Below are 11,933 nucleotides of genomic sequence, written 5' to 3'. Positions count from 1 at the left end.
ATCTGCGAACTAACTAAAGCTTCTATAGATACGAAATTATTTTCTACTCGATTTTGGCATCGCCTGGCCAGACATTCTAAAACTGCTGTTTTTTCCAAACTTAAGCTTAGGATTTTCCTCATTTCAAGTGCGACCAATTTTGCTGACACTAAATTTTAGTGTGGTGACCGTCGAACGATCCTCTGCCTTCTAATTTTATTTTGGCTGATTTCTAAAAATACCGAACACAGCTTTGATTTAAAAATAAGCCCTGTAGAGTTAGTGCTGCTAACGAAATTTCGCTGCTGTGTGTGGAATAATTTTTAATGTAACAATTTTGCAAAAGTATGTACTTTTAGTTTAGTTTTATTGCCTGTTTTGCACTAACACCGTTTGAATGCTTCACGTGCTACTGTGGCCCCCTTTACATATGGCCAATTATTTCGATCCCCATAAAACATATTAGAGAACAACAGCGGTCTGCATAATTGAAATCGGCATGTTAGTTAATGCGGTGCCGTTATATAAAATTTGCTTTTTTCACTGCAACCGAAATCACTCATTTTATTTTACATCTTGTGTGTCGTTCATCTGATCACGAACAAAAACGTTTAATTTATGGCATCATACTGCAAGCATAATTTTTGGAAGGCGCAGGAAATCGGTTTTTTACGTGATTATTTTAAAATTGGATTTAGGATTTTTTCGGGTTCCTTGAATGCCTGAATAGTTTCATCTGCAGTTTTCAGTTTTTTGCTACTCACGCTTCAGTTTCATCAGTTTCATCATTCACTTCACTCAAGTTTCATCAGTCTTTATTATGATTTTCCGCAGGTTTCTCTTGAGAATAAGTGTACCTAAGTCACAGTACAGAATCACAAACTCAATTTTTTTATCATCATCACTATGGTCCAAAAGTGTTAATTAGCCATGGAAGAAGTTCTTATCAACGCGCTCCTTTAATAAGTTTTTATTGTTTGTTTTCTTAACGAAACTGCATGCATGTTACCAGATTTGAGTGAAAAACTCGCCAGATTTGATATGAGCACAACTTTTTCCTCAAACTATGAAACGGACGGGAAAAGTGTTGGTTGCAAAGCTGTGCCGAACCTTTCGGGCACGACACTGGTTGACACGCAGGAAACACTTTTTGCCCATAAATAGTGCAGACTTTTGTGCTCTTAACACTGTCGTACGCTCTAAATTTTTTATGAGGAACTTTGATGGCTAATCGGAAGCTTTTCCTTAAACTGCACAGCTTTTGCGTAAAAAAATCTATATTGAGTTTTTGAAAACCTCAACAGTTTGCGCGTACACTCAAATTTTTTATACATTTGCATGGCCAAATCGATCGACTTTTTCAGATAAACTCTAATACTTAAGATATTTTGAGGATCCACTCTACGCCCTAAAACAAATAGAAACTGTGGTATTCACTACGGTGCAAAAGTGATCCCTGGAGGAATTACGGATTTTTTTTTTGACTAAGATTTATTAATTTATTTATTTATTATTTAAGACTCTGCTAACCAAGCAATAAATGCAGACAGTCAAGTGTTCAAGCAACAAATAAAATCCATCTGGCTTCAAATATTGGCTTGTCCTAGTTCCGTGTGGTTGGCAACATCTTTACCGCAATGCCTGTTGATTCGAAAAATCGAAGACCGTGTTTATTTACATAACATATATCTGCAAAGGGAAACTTACAATTTGGGGCTTTTGCAGGATAACATAAACCCCCAAAATGGTGGCTGAGGCGGAAGGGGGATCCGAACAGGACGATGTTTCCTTTCTACGAACGGTAAGGATCCCTTAAAGTTCCATTACATTTTTTAAAATTATGCCTACAGTATTTGATCAAACTATTTATAAACTGAGCTTAGATTTTGTTAAGTAGTCGGTCTGATGATGCTTATTTGCAGGAAGACATGGTGTGTCTCTCTTGTACAGCCACAGGAGAACGTGTTTGCTTGGCTGCAGAAGGATTCGGCAATCGTCATTGTTTTTTGGAAAATATTGCGGACAAGGTATGGACAAACTGGCGTTAATCAGATAAATAAAATAATTTCAAACCGACATTAATCAAGAGCGAATTGGAATCGAAAATAGGGTATTTAATCAGATGTGCTTCTTCTAGATGAATTGACCCGCTTTAATCCTATTTTTTTGAAGATCGTGATCAAGAATTCGCTCTTAGGAAGGCACTCAAGCAATATTCGATTACTTATTAGTTTGATTGCTTCTTTTATCGTTTATCCACTCATTAGCTGCACTGATGATTTCGATCATCGTCTGTAAGAAAATTACTTTATTTAATGATTGAAGATCTAGTAATTTAAGGTTCGCATAATAAATCAGTTTCCGATCCACTGGGCGTTAAATTTTATAAATCCGTCTTTTGGAAAGGATGCGGTTTTCTTCGATAGAAAAATTTTTACTTACAATTCAAGAACGTAAGATCTATTTGTGGTAAATCACTGTTTTAACGGTTATTACGAAAAAACTCGTTTTCATGTTTTGAAGTCTTCTGTAAAAGACAGTTTGTGAAACTAATTACTTTCGGTTGTGCAGTGGTTTTTCTTAGTAAAACCTCATATTTGATCGATTTTTTAGAATATACCCCCCGACTTGTCTCAATGTGTCTGTGTTATTGAACAAGCTCTGTCGGTTCGGGCCTTGCAAGAGCTGGTAACAGCCGCTGGTAATGAAACCGTAAGTAATTTTCTAAAATATTTCTAATATATACTTTGATCTAACAGGAAATGTTGATAAACCCACTTAAAACAATGTTAGTTACCTTATAAAAGGTCATAATTATTATGAACTCAAATATACCTCCTTAAATAATATCACTGCTGTGTACATTTAACATACTTACAACACTATTTGTTTAAAGTTTAAACTTTTCCTGTGTTTATTCCACTCTACCTGTGTTTTCATGGCTTCATTTTTTTGCTTTTCAGGGCTCCGAGAATTTAGTAAGTAGTTTCTGGTCAAAATTTCGAACTAATAAATTTAATCAGTAATCTAACAATTTGGTGTATTATTGGAACATGATTGGCCGATTTGCTTTTGCTTTGATAATAATTGTTATCCTGGGAAAGTACTACTACACGTTCCTTTCTCAACGTAACGATCTTTGGCCACATATTAACCGTTTCAGGGTCGGCAGCTTGTATTCTGATTGGACAAATTAATGGAAACTTTATTATATGTAGTGAGTTTTTCAAATGTGAGAAGAAACAACTTCGAAAAATGTCTTTCAACCCATTCATAGGCAAAACGTAGAGACAAACAACAACAAACACATTTAAAGCTTGACATGTCGATTGAAAAACTCCTTAAATTAACAAAGCGCACAAAAATATAAACATTGCTTCAGAACAGTGCGAGATTGACTTTCATCCAAAAATCTGCAAAATCATTCTGGTCTCTGCAACATTCATCCAATTGATAAAAAGCCTGCCACATAAGCTGCTAAATGAAATTTTATGCTTGAAACATCACATAATTGAACATTTTGTCGCTTAAAAATTTTTTAAACCAACATATCAGCATATTTTGAAATAATATCGATATTTGGCAACATCAGAATCTTACATTTAATCTCGGTTTTGTTCCTACACCTACAGGATGTTACTTATATGTGTTTTTATCTTGTGTCGCAATTTTTAGCTAGAAAATAATTTTATCCGTCATTTTTACGTAAAAAAACGTATTTTTCTCTCTCGTCTTACACCAGCTGCTACTCGACGATTTCTCTTTCTCCACTCTAAGAAACATGCACTTTCTGCACTGTAACTTCTGCGTGAGGTTTAAAGGAAGACAATGAGGCAAATAAATTCATAAAAATTATTTTTTTTTGCAGAAGCGTAATAAATCTTACATCGTTTCTTCACTGAAGCTTCATTTACTGACTTGTGATGTCGGCAAGTTATTATCTGATCTACATACTGAGGAAGGGATATTGTTATCCTTATGGTAAGACGGAGCAAAAATTGCCAAATCTCGAAAATATTTCAAATGTTCTCAAACTCATAAAAAATAATTCACTCTCCAAAAGCGCATGAAATTCACAATATGCCTTCTTGTAACCTTCGCTCATTAAACGGTAAAGCCTGCATCCAAATATCTGGGCTAAATATTGAGTAGGAGCCATAAGGGTCGATGGTACAAGAATGGCCAAATCGTGAAAATATTTCGAGCGTTTCTAAATTTATAAACAGAAACTCACACGACAAAACCCGCATAAAGTTTACTGTGTACCTTCACGTAAATTTAGCCAATTTACCGGTCCACAATCCAATATATGGGCTAGATATTGAGAAAAAAGCAATAAGGAAAGATCACAAGAATTCTTAAATGTTCATACATTCACAAAAAACAACTCTCTTTCCCAAATAACATGAAATTCACAAAATATCTTCAATGAAGCACTGCTGATTGACTCGTGAAGCCAGCGTCCAAACAGCTGGTCTATATATTTAGGAGGAGCGATAATGCAGGATGGAGATGCAAGAATGGCCAAATCGTGAAGATATTTCGAAGTTTCTAAATTCATAAAAAATAATTCACCAGAGGAACTCGGATGACATTCACAACGTATCTTCCCGTAAGCTTTCCTCGTTAACCGGTGAAGTCCCCATCCCAATATGTGATGTAGATATTGTGGAAGAAGCAATAAAGGAAGATGATGCAAGAATGAAAAAATCGCAAAAATATTTCAAATGATTCCTAACTTCACAAAAAATAGCTCACTAGCCCAAACAGCATTTAGACCATAAAATGGCTTCAATGAAGTTTTGCTCAATGACTGGTGAAGCCCGCATCCCCATATCTTGGCTAGACCAATGTCTAGCATTGGAAGAAGGAGCCATAAGAGAAGACTTTGGAAGAATGTTCAAATCGGGAGAATCTTTCAAACGTTCCTCTTCAAATTCATCAAAAATAAACCACTCAAATGCTGAAACTACATGAAATTCACAACATAAGCTCATTAACCGTTGAGGTTCGCATCGCAACATCAATCAGGTTTAAATGTTGAACATTTAAATAAATTAGCGATGTCGATTGTGTCAATTTTCCAGGTCTTTTCACTCAAAAAACTCACTATGTATGGTTGAATCCAAAATGCTGATTTTATTTCAGCAGTTGCTTGATCTTAAGTTTAATCATGATGCGAGTGCCGGCTTTTAACGTCCAATTCCTTCTTTCTCTTGTTGGTAAATTAGTTTACAATGTTGTAGTTAATGTTGTACTATTATGGCCTTTTATAACATTATTTAATGCCGTAGAACTGCGATTCTAACATTGTCCAGAGACTGTCGATATAGTTCTTCGAACATAACACACGTAAATGCGCATTTTGGCTTTTTTGTTTAGTAGGCATTGATTGAGTTGATAAATCTTTGTTGAGCAACAATACCGGCATTAACTTGTCGTTGTAGAAAGTTTCGGTTTTCGGTATGTATTGGTGTTAAGTTGCACTCAAAATCTAGTTTCACACATTTTTACAATACCTGGTGGCAACTGTATGTGATTGGGGTTAGTTGGGGCGTTTTCTAATCAGCGATGATTTTCACTTATAGGGAAAAGGAACGGGATCAGGACATCGCACTTTGTTGTACGGAAATGCTATTCTGTTGCGGCATCAAAACAGTGACATGGTAAGAGTCTCTTTGGCTAGAGAATGGCTTTAAAGGCTGATTCTATTTTGTGACTATTGTTTTAGTATCTAGCGTGTTTATCTACGAGCTCAAGTAACGACAAATTGGCTTTTGATGTCGGTTTACAAGAACATAGTCAAGGAGAAGCCTGCTGGTGGACAGTTCATCCCGCAAGCAAGCAAAGGTATGTGAATATGTATATTTCAACTCACTTGGGAAGTTTTAGTTTAATGCTTTTGAAGAAAATGTTGGTGTTCTAAGGTTATAAATAAGAGAAGATTCTTATCACCAACAGCAGTTAAAAATATCTTTGCTCGGTAACTTCAGTATCGGCATATTTCTTTGGAAAACTTGGTTTTTGCACAGTTAAAACTTAGCAGTTCAATATGAAATAGAATCGATATCAACTGCAATTTTTTGATAAAATGTTCAATAGGTTTAATTCTTTTTATTAAATACGAATTAATATGTTAACTTTATTATTGCAGATCTGAAGGTGAAAAAGTAAGAGTGGGTGACGACTTGATTTTGGTTTCGGTTGCCACCGAACGATATTTGGTAAGCCCCATCAAATAGCAGCCAAATTGAATTTGGACTGTGAATATTTCCGCAGTCACTGATCCGATTTGAATATTTTTATCGAATTACGGCTCTATTTTTGGACAAAATTTTACTTGTAAAATAATATATTGTAATCTTTAATCGTCTGTTTAGAGACATTAACTTTTTATGTACGTGCTTGCACTTTTTGATTTGGGAAGAAAATTTCTGGAGAAAAGACTGTGCAAACAAGAAAACATTTTTCACTGATGTTACAACGCAACTTTTGTACCAGAATGGACCAAAAACTTGGACTAAGTTTAAGCCCTAAGTCCAGTATAAAACATATAATAAAACTAGTGCCTGTTTCCAGCATACAACTAAAGAAAACGAGCAGTCCATAGTGAATGCCAGCTTTCATGTGACGCATTGGTCAGTGCAGCCCTATGGAACGGGTATTTCCCGTATGAAATATGTAGGATATGTTTTTGGTGGAGACGTTTTGCGATTTTTCCATGGAGGCGACGAATGTCTCACTATACCGTCCTCGTGGAGCACTGAAGAAGCACATAAGTAAGACCAGTTTGCATTACGAATTTAATCGTCCAAGAAATAAAATAATGGTAGTTGCTTTGATTTCCACTTACACTCCAATGTAAGCATGCCTAAACAACAACAAATCCTTCAGTACAATAATAAAAAAATAATGCGCTCCGCATTGTTTTTAGTATAGTGATCTATGAGGGCGGAAGTGTGATGTCTCAAGCCCGATCTTTGTGGCGATTGGAACTAGCCAGAACAAAATGGGCAGGAGGTTTCATCAACTGGAGTCATCCAATGAGAATAAGGCATATTACTACTGGACGATACCTTGCTGTGAATGAGAGTAACGAATTGTACCTAGTCAGCAGGTGAGAAATTGCGACACATTTATGCAGGCTGTTCCATCAAAAAACTATAAGATTTTAAGACACAATTTTCATGAAGGGCCGCTATTAATGCCAATATCACAAAAAAAAATTCAAATTTATACTCCAGTTAGCCGTACTCTTCCACTCCCTTTTAGTTCCACTCCACTGCGTACTGGGACTTATTGTTTATTAAAATAAATCAAACTATCAACATTCTGTCAATGAATTTTAATCAGGAAAACTAATGAAAGTTCATTGCATACTATACATATGTGTTCATGGTTACAAAAGTTCAAAGACTGTAAACTTGAGCGAAAAAGTGGAAAAATCGGCAGCGGCAAAACATGCCCTGAGTGAAGGAACAACACAAAGAGGCAAAACAAACCACTTCAATCCACACAAATTTCTAGACCACAAGCATTTCTAGATCACAAAAATCACAACCCAAATCTAGGAATACGACAAACATTGGCAAAAATTTATGAAAGAGATGCAAGATGATTTTTCGGAGCGCAGAAAAAAGTGTGGAAAATGATACAAAATCAAAAGCGAGACATAAACAAGTTTTTAAGATAGAAATTCGCCAACTATAAGATCGAACAGAATATTTTACCAACTTTTGTTGAAGCTCCAACGAAGAGCAAACATTAGAAATTGGTCACAGTTAATAAAATAACCACAGAACAAATTCAAATTCGCATCAGAAATACAAATAGAGATAACAAAATGTTGAAATATAGTGAAGATCAGCTTCTGGAGCACGAAACCCTCCAACAAAACATTAAAAAAAAAAAAAAAAGATGGAAAAATCCCGGACAACTATTGCGGTATTACTTGATTGAGAATAATTCGAAAAATGTTTACCTCAATTTTGAGGCACTCTGAAGTACAAGTTGTGCAATTTATGTTCTGAATAACACATGATTGAAATGCCCGCCAATGGACCCAATTTTCCATGATTTTCCCAATTATATACTGTAATTTCAGCAATATTTAACTTCTTTGCGTCAATTTTCCGATATTTGTTCGCATAGAACAACTCCAGGGGAGTTAAATCACAACTGCTTGGAGGTCAATTTCCGGAGATTATTGATTCTCCGAATTTTTCTTGCTTCCAACGTGTGGGCTTCTTTCTTCTCACCATTCTCAGTAACCAAAACAACAGTTTTTTTGCAAAAATATGCTCCAATGATCTCTTCACTCTATAACCAACTGCACTAAACAGCAACTTTTTTTGGATGAATCTCTTGTAGATTCTTTTCCCATCAGAATCAACATTTTTTTCACAAAACTATTCAGCCAAAACAGTGCTTCATGCATTCGTGCCGAAAATATGATTTTTTTTCAAATTCTGGGTTAGTTTAAATCTGATCTGAATCCAAACTTGCCAAAAAACTACGCTTTTGATGGTCAAATGGCGTTAGTTCGTTTTTGGGAGCCAATAGAGTTTGGAAAGCGAGAAAGTGAACGAAAAAAGACCTCTGGGGTTGCGAATAACAAACGAGTAGAAGGAAGAGAAAAATATTATAATTCTATGAAAATATTATCTGGCTTTCCCATAAATCTTGATATTCATTAGAAAAATGTATACTTTCGGTTGCTTCTGTCCACTTAACGCGCTTAAGACAACAGGCATCCCCATAATTTAATGAAGAAAAAATGATTCGCTTGCGCGCCAAAAGACCATTCCTGTTACATCAAAAAATTTAATGTTTTGTTGTTTTGCATTGCAATAGAGATGTTTAATCAACAACAGTAATAATTATCTGATTTAGAATAGAGTACACATACCATTAATAATTGGAATAAAAACAGAAATAGTAACGTTGAGTAACAAAAAATTACTTTTTTAAGAGGTGTTAGGGTGTAAAGAGAATGGATACGGAGACAGAACATTTTAACTTTACACTGTTGAATTTTTTTAAAGGGAAGAAGCTACAACAGCATTGACGGCTTTTTGCCTCAGACATGAAAAAGACGATCAGAAAGTGGTACTAGAAGACAAAGACTTAGAGGTAATCGGTTCGGCCATAATTAAGTATGGTGACTCGACCGTCATCGTGCAGCATTCTGAGTCTGGACTGTGGTTGTCTTACAAGGTATAAACGTTAAACTACTGAATAATTATACATCGGCTTAAGAACTTTGGCAAAATTACACCGCAACACATATACATAAAATGTTGAACTTAGGCATATGAGACGAAGAAAAAAGGGGTGGGCAAAGTCGAAGAAAAGCAAGCAGTTCTCCATGAGGAGGGCAAAATGGACGACGGTTTAGACTTCAGCAGAAGTCAAGAGGAGGAATCGAGAACAGCTAGAGTGATTCGGAAGTGCAGTTCTCTATTTACTCAGTTTATTAATGGGCTGGAAAGTTTGCAAGTCAATAGACGACACTCGATGTTTTTCCAAGTAAGCCAGCAGTCATTGCTGTGTTATAATCTGTATAAAACCAAAAATGATTGCTTCTCAGGTGGTTCATTTAAACGAAATGGTAATGTGCTTAGAAGACTTGATTAATTATTTCGCGCAACCTGAAGACGACATGGAGCACGAAGAAAAGCAGAATCGGCTGCGGGCCCTGCGAAACAGACAAGATTTGTTCCAGGAAGAAGGCATTTTGAACCTTATCCTAGAGGCAATTGATAAAATTAACGTTATCACGTCTCAGGGGTTTCTTGCAGCTTTAGCGGGCGACCAAAGCTGGGAAATGATATCCGGGTATCTCTATCAGCTTTTAGCAGCCATAATTAAGGGAAACCACACGAATTGTGCCCAATTCGCGAATTCCAATCGGTTGAATTGGCTGTTTTCCAGGTAAGCATCGCGCTTGATCTATAAAAAAAGTCAATAAAATTGGAAAATTGTTAGGCTGGGCTCTCAAGCTTCGAGCGAAGGAACCGGAATGCTTGACGTGCTCCACTGCGTTCTGATCGATTCACCAGAGGCTCTTAATATGATGCGAGACGAACACATTAAAGTCATCATTTCCCTTCTGGAAAAACATGGTCGCGATCCAAAAGTCCTGGATGTGTTGTGTTCCCTCTGCGTCGGTAACGGTGTAGCTGTTCGAAGCTCACAGAACAATATCTGCGATTATTTGCTACCCGGCAAAAACCTGCTTCTTCAAACTCAATTGGTCGATCATGTGGCCAGCGTTAGACCCAACATTTTCGTGGGCAGAGTGGAGGGCAGTGCAATTTACCAAAAGTGGTACTTCGAAGTCACGGTGGATCATTTGGAGCAAACCACTCACATGATGCCGCATCTGCGAATTGGCTGGGCGAATTCTAAGGGCTACATTCCCTATCCGGGCGGTGGTGAAAAATGGGGCGGAAATGGTGTTGGAGACGATCTGTACTCGTTTGGGTTTGATGGGGCTTTTCTGTGGACTGGAGGACGATGCACCCAAGTTGTGGGCAATGTTGTGGAACCGTATATTAGGAAAAGTAAGTAAATGTTTTGCTTCCCGATGTTAATCTGAAACCAATGGCTTTTCAGAGCTGCGAACAGGGGCGGATCCAGCTTTAAATTCAGGGGAGGGGGTTATGTAGAAAAAATACAGTCTTCTGTTGTCTATGAAATTAGAAAAATTATCGTCGTTTGGTGCAAGGGTGGCGAAAGATTATGCCAAAATTTAATGTTTTCCGTCCCGTTTTTGCTCATATCTCGGAGGCAAAATGAGCAAGAACGCTCATTCGTACATCATTCTAGACAGAAATAAATGTCCTTTTTAGAAACTGAACCATGGATGGGGAATTGTTGGCAGTTTTCTCAAAAAATGCTTGAATTCAAGAAGTTTTAGATTTGCGTGAATTTTTTGTTGTTGCAAAATCCACTTGAACATGACGCTGCTTTTTACAAAGATTCTCAAGAAGCATTCGAGCTATAGAATTCGTTTTGACATCGATCAGACACTTAGGTGCAAGATTATGCCAAAATGTCATGTTTTCCGTCCCGTTCTTGCTCATTTCTCGGAGGCAAAATGAGCAAGAACGCTTATTGGTACGTCATTCTAGAGAGAAATAAATGGGCTTTTTAGAAAGTGAACCATTGATCAGAAAATATTGGCAGTTTTTTAGCAAGTGAATCATCGATAAGGAAATGTTGGTAGTTTTTCAAAAAAATGCTTGAATTCAAGAAGTTTTAGATTTGCGTGTTTTTTTTTCGAGTTGCAAAATCCACTTGAACATGAGGCTGCTTTTTTCGAAGTTTCTCAAGAACCGTTCGACCCACAGAATTCGTTTTGGCATCGTTGGATATAGAATTGAAGTCGATTCAGTCGTAACAACGTGAGTGAGGAAATTCGAGTAGTTTTGACACAGAAATCGAAATTTGAATATCAGACACTTAGGTGCAAGATTATGCCAAAATTTAATGTTTTCCGTCCTGTTTTGCTCATATCTCGGAGGCAGCGTTCTTGCTCATTTGTACATCATTCTAGAGATAAATAAATGGCCTTTTTAGAAAGTGAACCATGGATGGGGAAATGTTGGCAGTTTTCCCAAAAATAGCTTGAATTCAGGAAGTTTTAGATTTGCGTGGTATTTTTTTGAGTTGCAAAATCCACTTGAACATGGCGCTGCTTTTTTCGAAGTTTCTCAAGAACCATTCGAGGCACCGAATTTGTTTAGGCATCGTTGGAGAGAGAATTGAAAACTCGATTCAGTCGTAACAACGTGAGTGAGGAAATTCGAGTAGTTTTGACACAGAACGCGAAATTTGAAGATCAGACACTTAGGAGCAAGATTATGCCAAAATTTCATGTTTTCCGTCCCGTTTTTGCTCATTTCTCGGAGGCAAAATGAGCAAGAACGCTCATTTGTACGTCATTCTAG

General features: G+C 36.8%; 1 protein-coding gene across 1 annotated transcript in view; it reads left to right on the top strand.

Annotated features, from left to right (window-relative positions):
• Positions 1 to 6,805: 6,805 nt before the first annotated feature.
• The window catches only part of LOC125504074 (ryanodine receptor-like), a gene marked incomplete at its 3' end in the record, with an annotated part of 11,243 nt that continues 6,115 nt past the window's right edge, over positions 6,806 to 11,933 (top strand). The window contains exons 1-6 of the mRNA XM_048665426.1: positions 6,806 to 6,840; positions 6,914 to 7,096; positions 9,063 to 9,195; positions 9,289 to 9,507; positions 9,569 to 9,912; positions 9,967 to 10,544. Coding sequence (XP_048521383.1) covers positions 6,806 to 6,840; positions 6,914 to 7,096; positions 9,063 to 9,195; positions 9,289 to 9,507; positions 9,569 to 9,912; positions 9,967 to 10,544 — 1,492 coding nt within the window. The remainder of the gene's footprint in view (positions 6,841 to 6,913; positions 7,097 to 9,062; positions 9,196 to 9,288; positions 9,508 to 9,568; positions 9,913 to 9,966; positions 10,545 to 11,933) is intronic.

Source organism: Dendroctonus ponderosae, unplaced genomic scaffold, assembly GCF_020466585.1.
Source record: "Dendroctonus ponderosae isolate FM_Combo_2020 unplaced genomic scaffold, Dpon_F_20191213v2 Dpon_F_20191213_360, whole genome shotgun sequence".
Classification (NCBI taxonomy): Eukaryota; Metazoa; Arthropoda; class Insecta; order Coleoptera; family Curculionidae; genus Dendroctonus; species Dendroctonus ponderosae.
Note: the sequence above shows the minus strand (reverse complement) of the source record. Positions and strands in the feature narration are given on the sequence as shown.